Here is a 23,987-nt window from a genome sequence, read left to right as displayed (position 1 = left end):
TATGACACTCTGACACAGACATACATGCAGGCAAAACACCAATGCACATAAAATAAAAAATAAATTATTTTTAAGAAGTGATTGATGTTTTAATTAACTCAGCTTAATCATTCCAAAAAGTATACATATATGAAAGCGTCATGTTATACTCCATAAAGTGTCCTTGATAGCTCAAACTTTAAAATAGTAATTAAAAGTGTAGGTCGAACCCCTGTAAGAATCTGTGAACTATTTATTTTTGATCCACCATAAGACAAAAATTAAAAAACAACCAGGAAGGAGATGTGTTGAGGCCCTCATAGCAACTTCCTATTGTACCTGTCATGGGGTTGCTTGTTTTCTGGATACAGACCAATACAGAAGTGACAGAACCTGAACCATGAATTAGCCATGGTAGATACAATGTGTTAGCTGTAATTAGTAATACTACATATAGACATGTAATGACATAGAGCCCTATGGTTAGGCCCTGTGGAGAACTTAGACCTCAAACAACAGGCAGTGGGGGGGGGGGGGGCGTATGAGGGTACCAGAAGCATAGCGTGCCCAAAAATGAGAGTCAGGCAAGCACCAGCAAGAATTAGGCCAGGGGTCATTTCTGCAAAGGACTGTGGGCATGCAGGTGTGCATCATGATTCCAAGCACCTCAGACACAGCCTCATGTGCCTGGGTTTACCTATTAGGAGCAGGGAGTCATAGGGAGCTCCCAAACACAGGTGGGTCTCAGCGTTGAGTTCCTACAATTTACTTTTCCATGGTTCCGTTTTCTTTGAAAGACCTGGCTCAGGTTTCAGGTTCTTTAGAACCAAGCAGTGCAAGTGAGCCCTCTCCTGTGAAATCTGTCAAATCTTTTGTCCTGTTAGTATTTTATACTATTTTATTTTTTATTGTTAATTACATATTTCCTTCCAAACACTTCAACTGTATGGCAGGCACATTTTCCCCACTCAGGTCTCCCTCTCCCTCTGTGGAACAGTCCTTTGTCCAAGATGATACGCATTTGGAGTAAGCTGGTGAACAAGACAGGGAACGTTTGGGGGATGCTAACTGGGTAAAGGTGTTTGAGATAGCTTACAGCAAGCCCCTCTGGTGGCACACAAATATAATCACAGCACTTGGGAGGTAGAGACAGAAAAATCAAGAGTTCAAGGTGTCAGCCTTGACTGCATAGGAAATTCAGGATCATCCCGGGCTACATGAAGTACTTGCTACTGCAGCAGGAGGGCCAGAATTCAGGTAGCTTTGGGCCTGTGAGTCCCATTCTCTGTAGCAATGCTCAACTCTTCCATTGTTATTTGAAAGTGACGGCAGGCAATACATCAACACGTGAATGTGGCTGTGTTCTGATAAAACTTTATTTACAATGCATGTGGTGGGCCATATTTGTCCCACTGGTGCTAGAGTTTTCTAATATCTGTCTTAGATTATCAAAATTGCCAGACCTGAACTTTTGAAGTAGAGAGATTTGACTATTGCTTGGCTTATAAGAGAAATAAGACATATATTTTCCCATGTAGAGAAATTGAATTCATCTAACTTGGTTGTTGCTATTGTTTAGATGTTTTTAAGGAATCCAGATAAATTCTTCTATCAGATAGTGACTGTGGTGTGTTGACCTCCTTGCTTAACCTCTTACCCGGGATTGGATCTGTCTGACCTCCGCCTTACACTTTTGCTATTGTTCTACCGCCTTTGCTCTGTCTGTTACTACAGGGCTCATCCTCAGGAAATAGACAGTGTCTTTAGCCAGCAAGTCGTGAGGAAGAATTATAAATTTATGAGTACTATAGCTTCAAAGGAAAGAAACAACAGATGTTAGCATGGAACCAATGCTAAGTAAAACTTCAATTACTTCTCCCACTTCCCAATTTCTAAATGAAACAAAACAAGTCTGTAACATCCTTACACATGGTATATTCCTCTGAGACTGCAAAAAAAAAAGTCTGACTCCTTAACCTCAGTTTGTGCAGAAGATGAAAAGCTTGACCATGTTGTATCTTATAAAAGATGTATTTATTTTATGCAAATACATGTATGCTCGGTTACATGTGTGTGCATTATGTGTATGCAGTGCCTACTGAGGTCAGAGAGGGCATTGTATTCTGCAAAACTGGAGCTCCAGATGGTTGGGAACCAAACAGATGTTCTCTAGAAGAGTGGCAAGTTACTCTTAACCACTGAGCAATCTCTCCAGTCCCAAATTTTGTTTTTGTTTTTTGTTTTGTTTTGTTTATGTTAAGAGCCTACTTTAAGTAGATATAAATAATTTATATGAAGTAGATATAAATATATTGACTCTAACTGATGACTGTTTATTAGTATATATCCTAGCCTGCAGAAAGTAGATCTTTCTATTTTAGTCAGGGAAGAGGTTTAAGACAGGTTTTCTCTGCGGCCCTGGAATTCACTCTGTAGAACAGGCTGCCCTTGAATTCGGAGATCTACTCTGCCTTCTGAGTGCTAGGATTTAAGGCATGTGCCACCACACCTTGCCAGAAAGCAGGTTATTATTCAAAGATCAATTACATTAGTATCACCAAAAGATATTTCTGTGAGAGCCAAATTGTTCTTTTTTCTTTCTTTGTTTGTTTGTTTTCCCCCGTCTTTCTCCTTTCTTACTTTCATATTTATTGAAGACTTTCATATTTATTATGTGTTAAGACCTTTGTATAACTTTATATTGTTGTTGCTGTTGTTGTTTTGATGCTTGGTTGCTTTTCTTTTTTAAAAATTGTTCATTCATTCTTTAAAGTTTTATACATTTAGATAGAGAATTTTGTAACCAGAGACTGTTCATTTCTGGTCACCCGATCAGTAGGTTCTGGTGTCTGTCTCCTTTGGCTGCTACATGGCATCTCCTTGACTCCACCTACTCTCTCTATATATCTCTGTTTAGATTTCCCATCTGGCTTTGCTTTAATAAGCCATTGACCAAAATAGCTTCATTCTTTAGCCAGTGAATAAAACATACTCAAAGCATACAGAGGGGAATTGCACATCATCTCCCTTTTCTGTCTAATTTAAAAGGAAGGTTTTAACTTTCACATAGTAAAATTACATATAACAAAATAAGTATCAAGTAAGAATTACAGTTACACTATTTAGTCATCTATCTTGTCTTTGTGAATCTAATGTTTTATATCTAATTTATCTTTGATTATAGCTAAGGAAAATTATAACTATCTGTCTTCAACTCCACCAAAGAGTCTAGAAGGATATGTTACCTAAGTAAACAGGAAGTACATTGTAAGCAACTTCCAAAATTCTAGAATTGACAGAGACATTTTGCTACCTGAACAGTCAGCAAAAGTTCTTCTGTAATGTTGGGACATCCATCTTCAGCTTACAAACGCATAGTATTCAACAGATTTTTTTTCCATGAAGCAGGAAATGTAAAGATCTGTTCTGCCTTGTAATAGCAAAGTTCATCAGTTGCTTTCTTCTGTGTCCTGCAGAATGTCTGGCAATTTTCTCGTGAAGCAAAGACCCTGAGAACCATCCCATCTTTTGGAAAGTTTAGCACTCAGTTTTCTGTGGGTCCTGCATGTCCAGTTCATACAGCATAGGATCAAGCAGTCCAGGCAAGAGCAGTTTCTCGCCCAAATGACTAGCTTTGTCACACTGAAGACAAATTTCATAATGAGTTTCTTCAGTGCCCATTAACCTCTCTGAAGTAATTGGTGCTGCCGGAAACAGACATGTCCCACTATCAAGAAGGTCTAACTTAAAACCTTTTAAATGCCATATTCTATAGGTCTTTTGAGTACTGAAGATTATCTAACTGAAATATATCTCTATATATCTAGAAAACTTAGCTAACAAGTTAACAAGCTTAAGTGTTATAAATGGCTATCTATTAATCTGCAGTTTTTAATTATGTATTACTTTTTATATGAGCTGTCTAAACATAATACCTTAAACAAGAATAGAAAGACATATAACAAAATTGACCTTAAATTTGCATCAATAGACCAAGACCCATACCAATCAAAAGTATTCATCTCTATATCATATATCCCCCCTTTTGTTAAAAGAAAGAGATTGACTATGATCATTTAACTATTTAAAATAAAGTATAAAATATAATCAAATGAAAAACAGTCATTTTGGGGATTTGGGCATTGTTCTCTCTCCAAACTGCTTCCTGCTTGTTTGTTGGGTGAAGTATTTTTAGAGTTCACAAAGACCTATCAGGGGGTCATGTTCCATCAAACCACATTAGCCTGGGAGAAATCCACAGGTTTTCATCTTCTGTGGAAACAAAATCAGGACCTCTTATCCAAAGTAACATATCTTTAGACTCAAATTTTGAAGTCAAGATAACTTTAAAATATATATGTATGTTTAACATGTATATGTGTATGTGTTAGTTTAGCTTAGCAGCCTGTACAATAAAATGTGTCTCTGTACTTAGCCCATTCACAGTCAAAAAATTCAAAGAAAACACAATAATATACATAATCCAGACTCTTTGGTTATTTTCTATACATGGTTTCTCTTTTACTCTATTACTTTTTAACATTTATTTTATTATCTTTACTTCTTAACTCTATGACTGTCTTTACTCTTTTATATTACTTAACTGTCTGTACTCTTTTTTTTCTCTCTGCCAAGCCTACATAAAATTTTTAAACACACTGTGACTCATTCAGAGGTTTATTTTTTGTCTGAATCTCTCTTTATTGCATATCTGTAATCATTTTCTGACCAGGGGTGTCTTTTTAAAAAACAAATACTATGTGGGCATGGCTAGGACCAACTCCACAGTCCTACCTCTTGGTTCTGCCCCATCCAACATGGTAGAGGTATGTTCACTGCCCCTGTGAGCCATGCTCACCACCCCAGCTCCAGAGACCCAGCAGGTTTATGTCACCATTAAGCAACTAGTAGTATGCTGCTCACAAACCCCTTTTAAATGCAGGACCTCCTGAAAGAGCTGGAGTTTGTGCTGCCAGCAGGAACCAGGAAGCCGTCTCTCAAAAAAGCTGCACAGTTTATTCTGCAAATGCTGAGTCTGGAAGCCTTCTCTTAAAGGAGTCATGCCTCTGCTCACTGCCAGCAAACAGAGCCTATCTGACAAAAAAAATGTGGCTACCAAGAAGCTGTACTTGGCTCCTGTTTTTGTGGGTCTAGAAGCCTTCTTTTTCTAAAACTATTTTAGGTCTTAAGTGGATGGTGGGTGCCATTTTCTAGGTGGTGGCTGCTCATTCATTTCCAGGTCACCAAGATCAGTAGGTTCTGGTGTCTCTGAATAATCACACAGAAATTACATTAATTACAACACTGTTCAGCCATGATTCAGGCATATTTCTAGCTAGCTCTTACATCTTGAATTAACCCATTTCTATTAATCTATGTATCAGTGTGAGGCTGTGGTAAGGTTCCAATGATGTCTTTCTCCTTCAGTAGCTACATGGTTTCTCCTTGACTCCGCCGACTCTCTCTGTATCTCTGTTTGAATTTTCTATCTGGCTTTGCTCTGCTAAGCCATTAGCTGAAACTGCTATATACATTAACCAATTGTAATAAAACATATTCACAGCATATAGAGGGTAATCCCACATCAGAATTTTACTCATTTCACCCCATTTCCCCCTCTTTTCCCTATTCCACTTCCACTGAAATCCTTTCTTTTTGTCCCAGTAAATCTCTTTTCTATTCTCATGGTTTTGTTTTGGTTTTGGTGGTGGTGGTGGTTTGAGGGTTGTTGTTTTTTTTTAATGTGTGACCACTGTGTTTAATTAGGGTTGCTCTCATGATCATGGGGATTGGGAGGTCTTTTACTAAAGCCTAGGCTTCCTTTCAATGGCTACACCAATAAAGAAAATGACACCCTCTATCCCATAACCATTAGTGCCACCAAAATCCATCAGAAAGGAGTAGAACATTAGGAGCCTCTTCATCAGCCTGGGTTAAAGGCTGACATGCCCAATCTTGTAGCAAAAGTTTCTGTCCCACCGGGACCCACAGCTGTTCAGTCCCAAAGAAACACACAGAGGCTTATATTAATTATAAACTATTTGGCATGTTAGTTCAGACTTATTATTAACTAGCTCTTACAACTTAGATTAACCCATAATTCTTGACAATGTTTAGGCACATGGCTTGGTACCTTTTCTCAGTGAGGCATTCTCATCTTGCTTCCTCTGTGTCTGGCTTGTGACTACATCTCTGCCTTTGCTCTTCCCAGAATTCTCTTAGTCTGGTTGCCATGCCTATATTTTTTGTGTGAGTACTAACCAATCAGCATTTTATTAAACTAATACAAGTGACAAATCTTTATAAGAGTAGTATACCACAGAAGAATCTTGTGCAGGGAACCTCAGAATCAGGGAGTATAGAGCAGGCCAGAAGTCCATGCCAGGTATCTTCCTCTAGTGCTTCCCACTCTGCATGTTTTTGGGAGACAGAGTCTCTTACTGAACCTGAAACTCACCAGTTGGCTAGACTGGATTACTACAAGATCCAACAATGTACCTGTCTCTGACCTCTGACCCCAAAAGTACAGTTACAGGCATACACTACAATGTCCAGCTTTTATTTGAGTCCTGTGACTATCAACTCAGGTCACCATACTTACAAAACAGGCATATCATTCATGCCCCAGCCTCTAGAATTGTAAGCTTCCTACTGTACTCATTAGGTTTAGCCTAGTAACTCCAGAGTACTGAATAATTGTTAAAAGGTTTCACTTTAGGAAGCAGTGAGTTTAAGTTCACTTCCAGCTTCTGCTTCTTAAGATTCTAGAACAACCCTTGCTCAAAGCCACTTTGAAAATTAACATGACAGCGGTTTTTTGCTATCTATTTCTACATAACACATTGCACCATATCTCAGAGGCTCCAAACATCAATGATTCTTCAGGCATAATTTTGAAAATTGGAAAAGGCTTGATAAGGAACTCTTTATTTTTCATTCCCTGTCCCATAACCTGGGGCTGAGGATCCACAACCCAGATGGTTTGTTCAAATGGAGGAGAATTAGTCTAACTGCTCAATGTGGGTGTCATTTGAGACACTCAGTTTCCCTCCATGTGGGGCTCTCCATGTAGCTTCTGGGAGTATTGATCGCATGTGACAACGTTTGAAAGAAGAAAGGGAAACTACCACATTGTAGTAAGAAAGAAAGCAGAAAGTAGAACTGGCACATTAGCCGTCTCTGAAATATTCTACTGAAGCAACTCATGACAGGTTTGGCCCAGGTTTCAAAGATCCCTTTCAAAGAGAGGTAGGAAGACAAACTATGGTGTAGACTTTGCAATAAATGAGACCAATCGTGGTTTCATAGCTCCTGAAATATGAATTATACTCCAAAAAAATCAGATTAAAATCCAGCATTTTTTTCTTTTTTTTTTTAAATCCAGCATTTTTATCTCGTTTCCAAAACATGAGATTGGACCTCAGTGCTCTCTCTGGATCCTCACCATGCTCTCACTACCTTTATTAAAAGGGGAGACACTTGAGATTTGTTGTGTGTCCACTGAGCTCGAGATCTATGATAACCTTTCAGTTCCCGTTTTCCAGTGCCTTTGAAGTGCACTTTCCCCATGATTCTAACATTTCTAGATTGTACATTTTACAGTCTAGGGAGGCTTATGACAACTGGAGGTCATATGGCAGTCTTCTGTGTAAGGATTTGGCTCTGATTGTTCATATTTTTATCACTTCACCCGAGTTTAATTGCTATTTAAAACAGATCCTGAAATATTACACTATAATTTGGCATTGAAGCAAAAATGTATCTCTCAAGCCAAAAGTCATGAAACGCACCATCCGTGAGGCAAATTTTGACACTGAAGGTATAACCACAATTTAATATGTTTTTGCAAAGCAGAAATCTGAGCTTTGCACTCAGATAGAAATACATAACAAATAAATGAAGGTGTGTCATGTTTTATTTCTGAAATCCATGCAGAGGGATTGCCTATCACGCTTAATGCTAGTACCCGAAGGCAGAGAAATTGCTGGGTTCTTTAGAACTAATGTCAGAAAGCATGAAGCAATAGCAGGCTGATATTGTTCCTTATGTCAGACTATCAAAGCATTCTGTCATAGTTTAATTAGTACTGGGTTTTTGCTGTTCCGTCTTATTGGTACATTTTTTTAAATGCAGCTTGGATGGTATGCTGGCTAGTTTTTATGTCAACTTAATGCAAACTAGAGGGGAGGGGGAAATCTCAACGGAGAATATGCCTCCATTAGATTGGGGTCTACGCAAGTCGATAAGGAATTTTCTTAATTAGTGATTGATGTGGGAGGGTCTAGCACATCATAGGCAGTGCCACCCCAGGGCTGGTGGTCTTGAATTTTATAAGAAAGCAGGCTTAGCAAGCCATGGAGAACAAGCAAGTAAGCAGTACCCATGGCCTTTGCATCAGCTCCTGCCTCCTGGCTCTTTCCTTATTTGAGTTCTTGTCCTGAGTCCCCTCAGTGGTTGATTGTTGCCTGGAACTAAAAGTGAAATAAACTCTTTCTCAACTTGCTTTTAAGCAAGGTGTTTTGTCACTGTAGCAAAAAACCCTAGCAAAGACAGATGGGGTGAAATATGGTGATAGATCTTATGTTTAAAAATGGCTACAAAACATCTGGATTCCCTTTATTTACAGAGGAGATGGCTGTCGCTCAGATGGCTCAGGGAGATGAAGCAGCTGGACTTCTCAGAAAGTCCACACAGGGGTAACTGTCGCCATCATTTTCCCAAACGATGCTTCTCTGCTGTAAGGCAGCCTAGCTTGGTTCTGGAAGGATGAGATGCTGCTTGGTGCCAGCCCTACCTCCTAGTATCCCAGCCAAACTACAGCGTGTATAAAATGTATTTACAATGCCCCAAACCCAAACTCTTTAAGGGTAGTGAAATGAAACACACTTATTTTTATAGACTGTTTTATAAGGGCCACCTAATACCAAACAATCAGTCACCATTCTGAAAGGAGAATAATTTAAAATATTAAATGCTTTGCAGTCCTTGAAAGAGTAGGCTTGAAGAAGGTTTCCCAAACTGTTATGTCAAGATAGTATATTAAGCATTCCCTGACATCTTACAAAAGTGAAAACAATCACAGTTTTACCCTGCACTGCTCACTGACTTGCAAAGTGTGCCAGGGGTCTCCTGTCTTTCCCTTGCCTGGGTCAGGGCCGTGTGGGGAAAGCATGGGCAGCAGCAAGTGTCCACCTCCCTTGTTTTTACCTCCATGGCCAAGACAGGAGAAGAGTCCCCCAGACTGCCTCTGCCATAATGTGGGAATCCCATCACGTCTTATACGGTCCTTCTTTAGTTGTGTCATGGTCACTCTGTTGAAAAGACTATACTAAGTATTCCGGTGAATACAGTACAGCCCCCTTCTCCAAGAAGTGTCTTTAACTAGAAGAGAGATTGGGCAGAATTCCCAGTCCTATCTGTAAACAGCAGCAAGGGCTCCTGTGCCTCCTCATGCCTCAGGAATCTTGCCTTTCTATACTAGGATAGAGGATGTTGTACAGCAAGGGACTCTCACTGTGAATATGGCTCGGCATACCAGGGGTTGCTTGAGAATAAGAGTGAGGGTTATTTGATATTCATTCTTCATATACCCAGTGTTTAGCATAGAACCTGAGATGGCAACCAGGAAATAATACTGAGGCTGTAAGAGGTAAGACATGACCACAGTCCCAAACTTGTGAACTAGATGCAGTAGAATCGTGAGTTCAGGCACACCCTAAGCTAGACTGTGGGAAAATGGAAGGTAGATAGAAAAAAAAGTGTTGATCTGGGCACAGAGCTCAATATTTAGTTGCACCCTAGGGGAAATGGTGTTTGTTCTGTCTAATCACACAACTGGATCAATCCAAGTTCCAGAACAAATCAAGAGAGGCTTAGCAAGTATATGTGACACCTTCTAATCAATAGGTAGACTCTAAACTGTCCTTGTAAGAAGTATAAAACTAGGCAGGGACATATAGACGGAAGCAGAGATCAGCATTTGACCAACTCGTCTGTGATGTGTTATGGATAAGTCTAAGTGAAGATACTGAGATATTCTGTACTAGAGCCATCACTTGCCAGTTACAAGAGCTTGCAATCTTAGAAAAAAGAATGCTACCCTGGAGCTGGAGAGATGGGTCAGCCACTAAGAGCACAAACTTCCCTTCCCAGCAACCGCCTGGAGCACCAGCACTAAGGACTCCACCACCTTCTTCTGGCCTTTGCTGGTATTGCACTCATGTACGTGTACATATACCCACACATATGGAAACACCTACATATGGAAATTAAAAAATAAATCTGTTCCCAAAAAGGACACTATGTTAACAATGGGCTCCAGATCTTGTCAACAATGCTGAAAATTTTTCTGTGGAAGAAATGCAATACGTAGTACGTGGTTCCAGAATACCACGGACCACTCCACACAGGCTCCATCAATGAGTGGTAGTGTGCCCCAGCTTCTCTGTACTGGAGTACTCCATTCGAAAGTGGAGCTCATAACTGGGCAGTGGTGGCACATGCCTTTAATTCCAACACTAAGGAGGCAGAGGCAGGAGGATCTCTGAGAGTTCAAGGTCAGCGTGGTCTACAGGGCGAGTTCCAGGTCTCCTTCCGTAGCTACTGAGAAACCTTGTCTCAAAAAAAAACAAAAATAAACAAAGTGGAGCTGATGATCACCGAGCTAAGATGAGGCTTCAAAGAGCAGACTCACATAAACCCCATTGAAACAGCACTTTTTACACGATAGTATGGTACAAACGTGAGTTGTTATTATCCCTGCTCTTCTGTGCCCCCTGGTTCCCTCATCAAAACAGAGATAATAATACTAGTCCCAACCCATTTCCTTTGGACCCTGACAGACTGAAAGGCAATTAAATGTGTGAAAGCAATTTGGAAGTTGAGTGCTGCACAGCAAGGTGGGACAAGGGCTGCTAACTGCCATATCCTTAGCAAAAAAAAAAAAAACTGACCTCAAGAGCCTGGACCACAAGACAGGGAGCTTGTATCTGAACTGTTGGCTGCAGATGTGTGCACAGGAATGGCTTCTCTGGATACAGTATGTCAAGGTGAAAGCCTTTGCATTTGAGTGGTCCAAGATTGCATAAAGATAGGAGAGGGATATCTAAGCGAGAAATAAATAATGCTTAAACTCCACAGCCTTGCAAATCGGTGAAATCTCGAACATCCTACTTTTGGACATCTGGGCTCTATTACCTGAAATCCCATTAAACCTTCAGCTTCATAATTCCACATGGAAACTGGTAAATTGCACGGTCCTGCTGATGGCCACCAGCCAGTTCAAGCAATTAATCACCAGAGTCCCCAAGCAAGTTTGTAACTCATGCCAAGTGGATTCTCAGAGGGGGAAACTGTGTACACAAAAGAAAGTGCCCAATCCACACAGTTCCATAGCAACACACTTTGTAGCTCTGCCCACACAGAGAAATTATCTGTTATCATTAAGACATCCAAGCCTCATAACTTTTTCCTCAATGGAAATTAGTACTCACTAGCTCAGGGAACATCTCCAAATCTCGTTAACTGTAACACAGACTGTAACCTGCTGACTCCCGTTTAGACAGAGCAAGCCCAACCTTTTCCCAGCCCTTAGTGTGTTCTCATTTGGGGAGAACTTGGTTTATACTGAGTGCTCTTTCGTTTCTTCTCTTTTCTTTCTTTCTTCCTTTCTTTCTTTTCTTTTCTTTTTTTACTATTGTTGTCTTCCTTCACTACATGCAACTGTCCCTTGTGTCTGGACCCAAGAACCAAAACCCACAGCACTGTGACCTTGAATCCTGATTTCAGAACCCTGCCTGACAGACTCCAAGGTAGAACGGCTCGTAACAAGTGATCCATTCCTCCTAAGGTTTCTTGCTTGGTTTTTGCCAAGTCTAAGAGGTTTGAGTAAACGAGATAATCTTCTGCACTTAGGAATGTTTATAGAGTTCTCCTTAATTACCATTTTGTATATACAGTGATTCTGGGAACTTGTACAAAGGCAGAGGGGAAGCCTTGAGCCACACTGAAGAGAACAGGAAGAAGGCAGGTGTAGACAAGAATAAATTTATAATATGGGTGACAGCATAGGGAGTTCCCCTTGCTGGGTGACTTTCTTTTCTGAGGCCATCTTGCTCAATCTCTGTCTTAGTTCAATTCTACAGTGCTGTAGCCACTTGGCACACACGGACATGTAAACATACATGAAGTAAAATTAAAGCTAAAAGTAATTTCCATGGGCTGGAGAGATGGTTCGGAAGGCTAAGAGAACTTGCTGTCAAACCCAAGGATGTGAGTTCAAGTCTCAGCACCCCCATAAAAAGACAGGCATGGCAGTGCACCTGCCTGTATCCCCAGTGCTCTGCTAAGAGGACACAGGCAGATCTCTGAAGCTGTCTGGACAGCCACTTTAGCCGGTGAGCCCCAGATTCAGCGAGATACTCACTGAACTTAAGAAAATATAATGGAGGGTACTAGAGTAGGAGACATCACGTGACCTCCACACGGGTGCATGAAGCCATACACCCACATACACTCACACTTATCAAACATGCTACACCCAACTCCACCACCACGGCCACAGTCACAGAAAAGGTGTTTCATGCAGTCTTCATACTTCAAGTGCCCAGTGAACACACGCAGCTAATGGCTACTGTACTAGAACCATTAGGATGCATCCATCACTGCAAAAATCCGAAATGTCCGGTGCTACAGTAGTTGGGAGCCCCCTGCCCTTGCTGCTCAGAGTGTGGTCCATGTTCTCGTGGCCTCTAGTGAACTGCAGGATCGACGATATGCTGTGGTTCAGCATACACTGAAAATTAAGAATCACGTGCTGAGATGCCCTCTGCTCCAAGAGTGTGTGCCCATGTTCCTCGCTTGCTGTCACTTTGATTGTTTTCTTGTGTTTCATGAAGAGATTCTTCTAGCTCCCTTGACACTAGGCACTGAAAAGAAGAAACACCAAGTGTACCTAGTAGACTTCTACAGAAGAGTGCTTTTCTCTTTTCTCTTGAAAAACTGGAGAATTTTTTTTGTTTTACTATCGTTCCTTTTCCAAAGAAGAGAATCTTAGGTATGAATACTTTTCCATGGAAGAAGCTGTTGGATTGGCCAACAGGGAAGCTCTTGAGATTCAATAAGGTTAAATAGTGCAAACAGGCAAAGAAATGGATGAATGAATAAAGAAACAAGCAGGAAGAAAAAAAAGCAGGTTTGCCCACACAGTTGACAGACAGGCAAGCAAGGTTCCGTGCTCTGTGATGGAGTTAGCTGGGGTACAGAGACAATGAGAGAAACTAGAAAACAATCTTTTGGAATGTTCTCAGTCAGCTGGCTGGTGCTGTAGAGAAGCGGGGGAAGTTCAATGGCAGATGGGACCAAACTTGAAGGTACATGGCTGTGCTCTCTTTGATTCATTATTGCTTGTGCCAATGAACTGAGTTTTGCTCTGAAAGGATGCTGGAGCTCTTAGAATGGCTGTCAGAATGTAATGACTTGAGCCACTTGCGTCTATCCAGTGCAAAGGATGGAGTCACTGGGGTTACCGCAGACTAATTGGCTGTACAAATGCACCCCTGCAGAGAGCAGCTGGCCGGATGGTACTTTCTCCCCCAAATGCATCGTTTCGTATTTGTGTGGTACAAGGGAATTGTCTATTGCTGTCAGCTGGTATCTGGTTCATGCTAGCTATACAGCAGAGGGAGGTTCTTGCTAGTTTCCAGGGCAAATAATTCCTAAAGACCTAAGGCAATGGATACCCTAAATGCACATAAACTTTACTCCATATACTAAAATCTCTACTCCAGTTCTCATTAAAGAACAAGAAGGAGCTGCTAACTTTGCTCATGTAGCTGTCTTTACATGTTCATTTGTGTGTTCATTGTCTCATTCTCGAACATGTCAAGAATAACTTGATGTCCCTCCCCACCATGCCCAGAGCACAGAACAAGAAGAGTGAGACATACCTCTTCCCTGAAGGAACTTGAGCTCCATAGCAATGTCCAGAGCAGCTATAAACACTTTCATCCCCAGCAACATGGTCAGAAATTCAAATCTCTGGTCCAACTCTGAAAGGAGTGAACATAATTCCTCCCATTTGGAGCTCAGAGCAATATCCTGAGCTCCCTGGAACACTTTTGAGCACCATGAAGTATTAGCCTGAAGACAGATATACCATCAAGTGATGTTGGTACAGGACAAAGCAGGTTCTAATAGAGTTTCATCATAGGAATTTGAAACCCCTCCAGCCCTACCCCCTCAACGCTCTGTGGGATACTTCAGCCAGTGTCCAGGGGAATATGTGTACGCAGAAGCCTGCAGAAAGCACAAATTACTGGAAGGCTAGGACATGCTCAGGTCCCTGGAACCTTGCGTAAGTTAGGTAGCTTGTCTCCAGGGACTTCTCCAAGCCTCCCCTGCCTGCCCTATTCTGCAACCCAGCACTGGATCACTGCCTTGTATTATATCCAGGATTCTGGTTATTTTGTTATGTGAAAAGAGCAAGGCTATAAACCATATTTTCCCACAGTCGATACCACTTTTCTCTGTCTGAAGGACAAATAACTACTATTTAAATACTGGGGGAAAGACGTGGGTGTTTTTGTGGATGGCTGCCAAGCCAACTTCATGAGCATTACTGCTCCTCTTGTTAAACGTATAGCTTTCCAATCCCCCACCCCCTGGACATTCTGATCCACTACAGGGGGAGAGAGCAAGACAAAGCAAAAACTCGGAGAAGCTCCCACAGGTGAGTCTCACGCAGGCATGTTGGAAGACCTGCGGTGCAAATGTCAGCTTTGAAACCCTGGAAGCTGGAAATGCAATTTAACCTGTGTGAATCAGAGTTGATTTCCTGAAGGTTTGCTTTAGGTTTGTTTTCCATAGTCAGGCGTTTAAATGTAGAGGCTAAGGCGATGGCGTGAGGAGAAAAGGACTTGCTGTCGCTGCACGAGGGCCAGAATCCAGGTAAAGCCAGATGTGATGTGTACACAGCTGTAATTCCAGGGCTACTATGGCAAGATGGGAAACACAGAAGGGAGAGACCCAAGAAGTTTAGGGGGGAGCTAGCCTGGGCTAGGTAGCTGTGGACTACAAGAAATCTGTCTCAGGCAAGGTGGAAGGTAAGGACCTCTCATCTAGTCTCACACAATATAGCTGATGTGCACGAATACATGACCACAGTCTCTCTCTCTCTCTCTCTCTCTCTCTCTCTCTCTCTCTCTCTCTCTCTCTCTCTCTCTCTCTCTCTCTCTCTCTTTCTCTCTCTCTCACACACACACACACACACACACACACACACACACCGTGGGGAAAGAGCAAGAGAGAGATTTTAAATTTTGTAAAAATGCATACAATAAACTTTTATTGACACATAGTATCTTTATATATTTATGGGATACACTGTGGTAACCTCATGTGTACACAGAGTAATCCAAGCAAGGTAACTAGAACTGGCTACATGTATATTAATTTCTCAGACCCGTAGAACCGAGTAACAGTTCTGCTTATAATACTAGAGTAAGTGAGCAAGTTCTTCCCACCCTGCCTTGCTCACCCACTCGCCCTCCTACCCAGAACTGGGGAAAAAAGGAGAAATCTTGGCTCTCAAACAACACATTCTTTCCTTCTCGATAGTTTCAAGTACGGGAGCCTTCCCTCCTTTCTGAACCCTTCGGAACTCCCTAGAAGCCGTGAGAACTGCAGAGTCGGGCAACAGAACCACTCCTCCTCTTACCGTACAAGGAGTCAACCCCATTCTATAGGAAAACAGAAACTATGGGATAAGGGGATGAGAGATGGCAACAAAGTCCTTCCCTCCTTTGTAAGTGTATTTCTTACTTAATAGTTCTGGAATAAACAAGCTCCTTTGCATGTCTTTGCCGCAGCAAAGGCTGCAGCCTGTCCTAGGCTATCTGTTTCTCTAAGGCTGGCTTTTTTTCATCTGTGGAGTGGAGCTAGTGTGCCCACTTACCTGGTTGCTGCAAAATAGACGTAGGTTCTTGAGTCTGATGCTTGGTGCGTGGTGAGTACTTGGCTAATGATACTGTTTACTGTTACCGCCATGATGTTCATTAACTGTATTACTCAGAGATCTCCAGAGAAACAGAAATGATCCATGGCATAGATGTATCCATATATATGCACGGATATGTGCTCGCAAATATACAAACATATATAAGACAGAGGCTTAGTATAGGAACCGGCTCACTTAATTATGGAAACAGAAGTCTCATGATTTTCACTTAATTATGGACACAGAAGTCTCATGATTTACAAGCTTGAAAGCTAAGAGTATAGGACCAATGTCCTAGCAGCAAACAACAGAAAACATGAATGACCCATTACTTACTCCTTCTTCTATTCAAATCTGAGGCACATGCCTTTAATCCCAGCACTCGGGAGGCAGAAGTAGGCAGATCTTTGTCAGTTCGAGGCATCCTGGTCTACAAGAGCTAATTCCAGAACAGGCTCCAAAGCCACAGAGAAACTCTATCTCGAAAAAAAAATGGAGGGGGGGAATCAAATCTGAGGCCTACCCACATTATGGAGAGCCATTAGCTTTGTTCAACCTTCCAACTCGAACATTGGTCTCTCACACAAATATCTTCATCTCCACAGCATGATGCTTTCCATGTTTCTAGGCCGTGTGAGAAGTTACAGGCTAGTGTCTATATATAACATCAGCTTTATTGTTACTCCTCATGCAAGTTCTGTGCCATTCTGACACCACCCTGTTAGAGATTCTGACCTCCATCTTCCCACAACCAGAGGGTAAAATCGATCCCTTAATCACATTCTCAGTGAGAAGATACACTCTTAAGTCTTTTGGGGACAAAGAGTGATAGAAATTGAACCAGCACCACCAAAACCACATATGGTATCTCCTACCAGAAGCCCTGATGGCAAAGCTTAGTTTTATAGCCCCATAAGCCATCCCTTGTCCTCCTCTGCTAACTTCTTGCCTGCATACTAATTAATTAATTGAGCATACCTGCCTAAATCATCCGATCTTGATTCTTATAATGGCATGCCTGTGAGGGTTCTAGAAGTTAGAAGTGATTTGGCTTTAAAGATGTTGATTGCACTGAATATAAAATCAAATAAAAATGAGAAAATGATGACTAGAAGAGAGGACTGAGGTTGGAAATTAGCCTTATTGCCCGCGCAGAGAAGAGGCCCGCTTAGGTTGGTTTTTATCTTGACCTATTTTGAGAGTGATATATTTGGCTCACAACCAAGAAGAGAAAATAAGCAGAGATCCGTGTCTGCCGAACCAACCTCGGCACGTTTGACATTTCAAGCTGGAGGTGTCTTTGTTGGGGCGCTCTCCTACGCATGCCTAAGTGTTTAGCGGTGTCTTGACCCCGACTCACTGGGTGATGTTAGTAACCGCTGTGAGTGGCGACCAGAAATGTCTTGCAGACAGTGCCAGTTGTCTGCCCTGAGGCAGAACTGTACTCATCTGAGAGCCACTCAGCCATACTGTGAAAGGCCAAACACTGTTTAAAGAGAAATGAACTAGCTTTCTGTGGAATAAACCGCTTCTACAGCACTCCATAGTTTGTGTTTAATGAAGATTCTTTTACACAGAATAATTCCTTGTTTTCACACTTCTCTTCCTGTTAGAGTTAGAGAATTCCTTTTCCTAACATGCATTCTTCCTAACAGTTGGGAAAGACTTATGTGGTGACAGCAGATCTGGGGTCTGGTCTCAGTCTTGTGCATTCTAGCCTGAGGGTGGGGACAAATTCGTGTGCCTGCCCCCACCCCGAGCATGTGCTGATGAAGACCTCCAAAATGGCACTCATGCTCCAGCAAACACTTGTCCATAAAGTCTTAGTTGGCCCATGGTGCCTGCTCAGTAAACGTAGACCTGCCTACTGGCAGATTAAGCAACACTGGCACTCACTCCCACCTGCTGTAAATTCCAAACGCGGCTGAAAGCAATTTGGGCCCACAACGAAGACTTCAAACTTGACTTCCATGACAGACACATTCTTTCCCAAAGACTCTTCCCTTTCTTTCTGAATGGAAGACTCTAAATGCCTCCTCTCAAGGAAAAGTTGTATTTGCTCCTCTCGGAGTATGAGATGTGGCGTTATCGGACAGAGTATCTTTCCTCCAAATATGGTAAGCCTTCATTCCCTGTTGCTGGGGTGAAGGGAGGTAAAGCTCAACACTTAAGTCCTGAGCCCTCTGCCAGGCTGGCTGTTGCCTGCCAGGAGAAGTCACTTCCTGCCTTTGAAGTGTTAGAAGCTCCCGTTATCAGGCGGCTGTCTGAGGTCTGCACTAATCTAGAGAAGAGCGGAATCAGAGTACAGTGGCTGTGGCCCGGCAGGTGGGGAGAGGGCACAATGGCCTGACATCTGGGCATTTTCTTTCTTTTTCTAGCCCTTGAACAAGGAGATATTTGTATCTCTGATTTCCCAACGTAACTTTGGGAACCTGTGATAGTAATAAAACAACAGAAGCTGTCACTCATCAGTTATCTCTTATTCGCTAAACAAGGCACAAAGGGCCTTTCCTCTGAGCTCATATTGTCAGGGCAACTCATTTAGGTAGAGACTATGTGACCTATTTTAAAGAATGAAAAACGTCATGGTTTTTGTATTACACAGCCGGCAAGTAATGACCTTGGAAGTGAATGGAGATCCTTCTAGAACCCATGCTCTTGACTACTGGGTTTGCAAAACTTCCCTACTGAGCCCATAGTCTGAATCAAATCTGGTTGGATCCAAGAATGAAACTGAATTATTAGATTAAACAAGCAAATAATGAGTCTTCCCCAACATTGTGCCATTCTTAATTTCCCAGCTATATGTTAAGCACGGACTACATATCTGATACTGCATAGTGCTTTAACAAGACACAAATAAGATATGGCTTCACCCTCAGAAAGTCAAAGGGGAAGGTTAAGGCATTGCTTCTGACCCCCCAAACATTCATGGTGGTATATGCATGCCCATACACATATATACGCAGTCACACACACACAAAAAATCACATCCAAAAAATATCTATAGCGAGGACAGAAAAGCCCACTGTGGAACATATGTGATAAAAAGACTAAAGTTCAAGGTTTTTTGTTTTTGTTGTTTGCTTTTTCATTTTGTTTTGGTTTTTGAGACAGGGCGTCTCTGTGTAGCCCTGGCTGTCCTGAAACTCACTTGTTAGACTAGGCTGGCCTTGAACTCACAGAGATCCAACTGCCTCTGGGGTGCTGGGATTAAAAGTGGACACCATCACACCCAGTTTAGGTTTGAGTTTTAATCTAACTGAGTACTTGTGTAAATAATGACTTCTTATTTCCCGTGAGCCTAATACAATATGGTGACTTAGCTAAAAGACACCCAACACTAACTGCAGGAACCATTAACAAACAGTGAAGGTTGACCTAATGTCATAGAAAGACGTAAAAGACAGCATTATGCCGCAATGTACTTCCTTTTTTGGCTATTTCTCTTCCCAAGAATTTTGCTGATGAAGTCACATCCCAACATCTTGTCAATCCTGAAAATGTGTCTGTGACCTCTACTGCCTTTTATATTCATAGTCTCTCAGAACACCTCTCTATCCATCCTCATTTAGATTAATTTCTACCATCGCCTTTCATTACGCCGATTGGGCTTGTGGGTAAAGACAGAATCCCACCAAGAAAGGGGAAGTGGGAGAGACTCTGGGCACTTGTATTTTCTGTTTTCAACCTGCTACACTGTTACATCACTAGGATAGAACTGCCTATCTCTAACAATAACTTGGAACCTAGGTAACCTTAGGCTAGTAACTCTCTGGACTTTGATTTCGTTATTTGTAAAATGGGGGTGGCTTTTCCTATTCCTAAGAAGAATATTGGACACTGAAGGCTAAAAACATTAAGTATAATACACTAAGGTTAAGTCCATGAATACAAATTCAACACATCTGCCCCAGAATGAGCTCTTGGAAGCCCACGTAGATAACACAGCTATTTTGACGATACACCTAACTGCAATACCCACACAAAGGTGTACGTCTAGTAACTCAGCCAGGCTCAGTCTGTAACTGTCACTATTCCTGTTTGAATTTTATCTCATTGGCTTTTTTCCAAAGACATACATCTCCCAGATCTGATTGCAACAGCAGCCTCAAGAATATTGTGCTGTGCTGTGTCAGTATCCATGAGATCTATGCTGTGCTTCAGGGCTGCATAGCTTCCCTACAGGCTGACCTGGATGTTTTTCCCCCACATTCGTCTCTCTCCCTCTCAATGGCAGTGGAGTGTCACCTCTGTGTGAAGGAATGAAGTGTCGTTTTTCTAGATAGGACTGGTGAATGTCAGCTACCGTGATGCACTAGTGAAACTTGTTCGGGAGTGTGCACATAGTAGGCCTCAATTTTCCTACTGTTCTGCAAAATATTTCAACAATCACATGAGTAGCAGATTTTCCATTTTCACTTACCATTCATTTATGCATATATTATGTTCTATATTATAATATATCATAACTGTTTATCCTGTTGCTATATAATCATCAGAATTAGTATGATTTTAACGATCCATCTTATTAGTTACTATAATTTGCTTAACTTAAATTTGTACTGTGATTTGCTTAACTTAAAATTTCAACAATAGGCTCCTTTCCAGCTTTTCCCGTAGTATAAACAACCTCTAGCTTACAGATTTTTGCTCAGAGCTTCTTTCATTTTTCATATTTTCCCTTTGGGTCCAGTCCTAGGAATAGGATCCTTAGATCAGAGGATATAAATTTTTAATGATTTTTAAATAAATGGATGTTATTTTTCCAGTTTACAATGCCACGAGCAACGTATTAACATTCTGCTCACATTCCGGCCTTATCAGAAGTATGTGTTACTATTTGATATTTAATACACTTACAAGAAGACCTTTTGTTTTGCGTTTTTCTCATAAGTAACAAGTTTTAATCAAACACTTGCTTACAAATTGTGTATCTTCTTGTGTTTTGTAGAGCCAGTTCGACGCACAAACCTAGGAATACTTTTTTCCATCAATAACTCCTGCTGTTGCTCAGTAATTTTGTGGATTAAATAAAACTAATGTTGAGTTCTTAGAGAAAGCATTCATGTATACTCATAATGATGAATTATTGAGGACCTGTATGTGGAGAACAGTGTGTGGAACAGCCAGATAAAATAATGGGGAAATTCCAAAGTTAAAATGAGGATAATAAATCTATCTCAGAATTCCAAAGGTCTGAAGCAGGACTACAGTTCCAATAGTTCCAATCTCTAGGCAGATTTAAGTGACTTTTACTTTCTAGTCCCAAATCCAGTGTGCAAACTCAGAAGCTCTTAGTCATACTGCTTCTAATATTTCCTTCGTGATTTTATTAGAATTCCTAATGAATGAAACCATCCTTACACACACACACACACACACACACACACATGTCTTGCACCATTTTTAAACTCATAATCATAGTGCCTCAGGGCCAGTACATACATGCAGCTCTAAAAAATGATATGGATTCCTAGCCTGCGACCCTGTCAAGGGACTGAAATCCAAGTCCAGAGACCCAGTTTTGCCCTCCAGGCAATGGTACCTGGCTCTTGAAATGGGCGTCTTCTGTGTTTTGCCAACTGATACAAAGATCTTTCATGACAAGTCACCACTAATCCATCCTGAGTTGGGTAACCCTCGCCCCGGCTAGCCCTTTCTCTTTGACCTAAGGGTGTTAGGGTTTGTTTAAATAAGATAATTGTTACATGTTGGTATGTCAGACTATAAAGGAAGCCGCTAACCATATTCCCTCCACCCTTCTTCCCTTCTTACAGCCTCAACGGAGGGTTCTCCATAAACACATTAGCCTTGCAAGCCGCTGCCCGGCCAGTGGGCATGAGCATGGCCTGTTCCCCAGAGAAAGACTTACTCTTGGCACCGCCAGAAAAGATCCTTGGAGCATGGACAGATTAACTGGATTATCTGAGAAGATGCCTATTCGATCAAGATCATGAAGTTTGGGAGGATAAAAAATTCATCTTAGTTTGCCGTGGATTTTCAAATGAGGTGCATAACGTACAGTGCCAACTCGTTCCAAGTGGTCATTGGCAGGCCATTAGCTGGAAAATTACTTCCAGTTCTCATCACTGTGCATAACTCAAGTTCCCCTTGGGCTCTGTCTGTGCCCTTCACGACAAGTCCTGTGTTAGCATGGCAACTACTGGATTTATTTCATTAAGCGTGCAGATGGCATGATGTTTTAGAAAAACAAATACAAGAGTTCTGCAGTCTCTGTGGGAGGGATCACAATATTATGCCCTGGTAGGAATGTAAACGCGTCTCAATTGTGTTAGTTGTGGTGTCCAAAGGTGTTCTCTCTAACGCGAAGCACTTTATCTGAGCACGACAGTGAGCTGAAACCACATCTGGTACATGTAGAGAAACAAATGTCTCCTCTTTTCTTTCTAACTCTTGTCTTATTTCTGGCTCAGACTGTCCAAGACAAACTCCACTCCTAGTATACTCTCAGTGTTCTGTGGTAGATCGTTGTAAATATGGCCACAGTACTGTTAGATTTCACTTGCTGACGCTTCACTGGATAACTGGATCACTTGCAGCACAAAGGGAAGTCGAAGCTAGCAAGCCTGGTAACTGAACTCTTTGAAGTCTTGCTTCACTGTACCCAGGCACAACTTAACACATCACATCATGACACACTTTACAGGATGCTTCTCTCTGGCCCATGCTTACATACTCCTCTCCTACAGAGGAGATCTTCCAAACACAGAGACTGTCGTGGATTAATGCCCAGGGCAGCAGAATGCAGCCTTCCTTAGTGGCCCCACTTCCACACTTAGGAAAACCTCCAGAGGTCAAGTTTAAAATCACAGTTCCAGAGAGAAGCATCAAACGACCCCACTGTGTGCCCAGAGAAGTAAAATATTCAGCCCACAGTAGGTCTTCTTCCTTGGCAAAGAACTCACTCTTTCATAGTAATGCTTCCTGGGATGTATATATGACTTTTTTAAAAAATTCTGGCCAACAACAAAGCACAGTCCTGGGACACCTGTCCCTTCAGTCAGTGTTTTTAACCTGAACACCAGAGAAGTGTTCATTCATATTGATTGCCCCCTTGTGATGCATTAGCATCTTTTCCTTGGACACTGAACCTTGGCTGAATTAAAACACAGAAGTGTGTTATGAACACTCACTAACCTAACCTGGAACCCACAGGCATCAGAGACTAATATTTACAATGGATGTAACAACGTCTGGTACCCTTCCAGCATAAGCAAGCAAGACATTTTTGCATTGTCCCCAAGCCCTCATTCTCTGTCCCCACTTGTGGTCCCAGGAAGTGGAAAGACCTGAATACACATAGGATCATCTCTCCACAGGGTGGCTCCTGTCAGATGTGAGCTAGAGAGGGGCCTCAGAGAAATGATAGCTAACCGTGAGGACCTTCCCACAGATCACCACCAGAACCATAATTCTCTAAAAAGCTGAAATCGGAAATGTAAGCCCAGGTTGCCATTGGTCCTGCTCTATGACCCATCTATTTGCCTTCGTTCTACCAGCAGGGTTTATGCGTCCCTTCATTCCTTCTTTTCGTCCAGCGAGCAAGCATCTGTTGAGGGACCACCATGGGCCATGAACGGTACTGGGTCAACTCTAGTACAGAAGGCACACTCTTCCTGCTTCTATTGAATTCTTTCTTTCAAACACTACTCTCTTTTCCCACAGTACAAACTGAGCTGAGAGATCTAGACCCACCCCCCTCACCTTGCCAGAGAAACCTAGGAAAATGCTCGTGACAGACAACAGACAGATCCCATTCCTGAATGAGTGGGCAGCTTCAGAACACACAGAACCTTGCTAGACAGCCAGCTGAGTTGACTTCCCCCAGCAGCTCCCAGTTGCTATCCTTCATGCCCACCCCACTGTCTATAGTTGCATCCTTTCTATAGACACTACTATTTATCACTACACTACATTCTCTGAGATGCCAGTTCTCTAAATACCCCCTAATGACCCAGAATTTTTCCTAATGAGTCCTCTAAACCCTGCC

At 41.9% G+C, this 23,987-nt stretch overlaps 1 protein-coding gene across 1 annotated transcript in view; it reads left to right on the top strand.

Annotated features, from left to right (window-relative positions):
• Samd12 (sterile alpha motif domain containing 12) overlaps positions 1-22,211 on the top strand; it is a 389,239-nt gene extending 367,028 nt beyond the window's left edge. The window contains exon 5 of the mRNA XM_038344117.1: positions 21,754-22,211. Coding sequence (XP_038200045.1) covers positions 21,754-21,776 — 23 coding nt within the window. The 3' untranslated portion in view covers positions 21,777-22,211. The remainder of the gene's footprint in view (positions 1-21,753) is intronic.
• Positions 22,212-23,987: the final 1,776 nt, after the last annotated feature.

The sequence above is a fragment of the Arvicola amphibius genome, chromosome 9, assembly GCF_903992535.2.
Source record: "Arvicola amphibius chromosome 9, mArvAmp1.2, whole genome shotgun sequence".
Taxonomy (NCBI): Eukaryota; Metazoa; Chordata; class Mammalia; order Rodentia; family Cricetidae; genus Arvicola; species Arvicola amphibius.
Note: the sequence above shows the minus strand (reverse complement) of the source record. Positions and strands in the feature narration are given on the sequence as shown.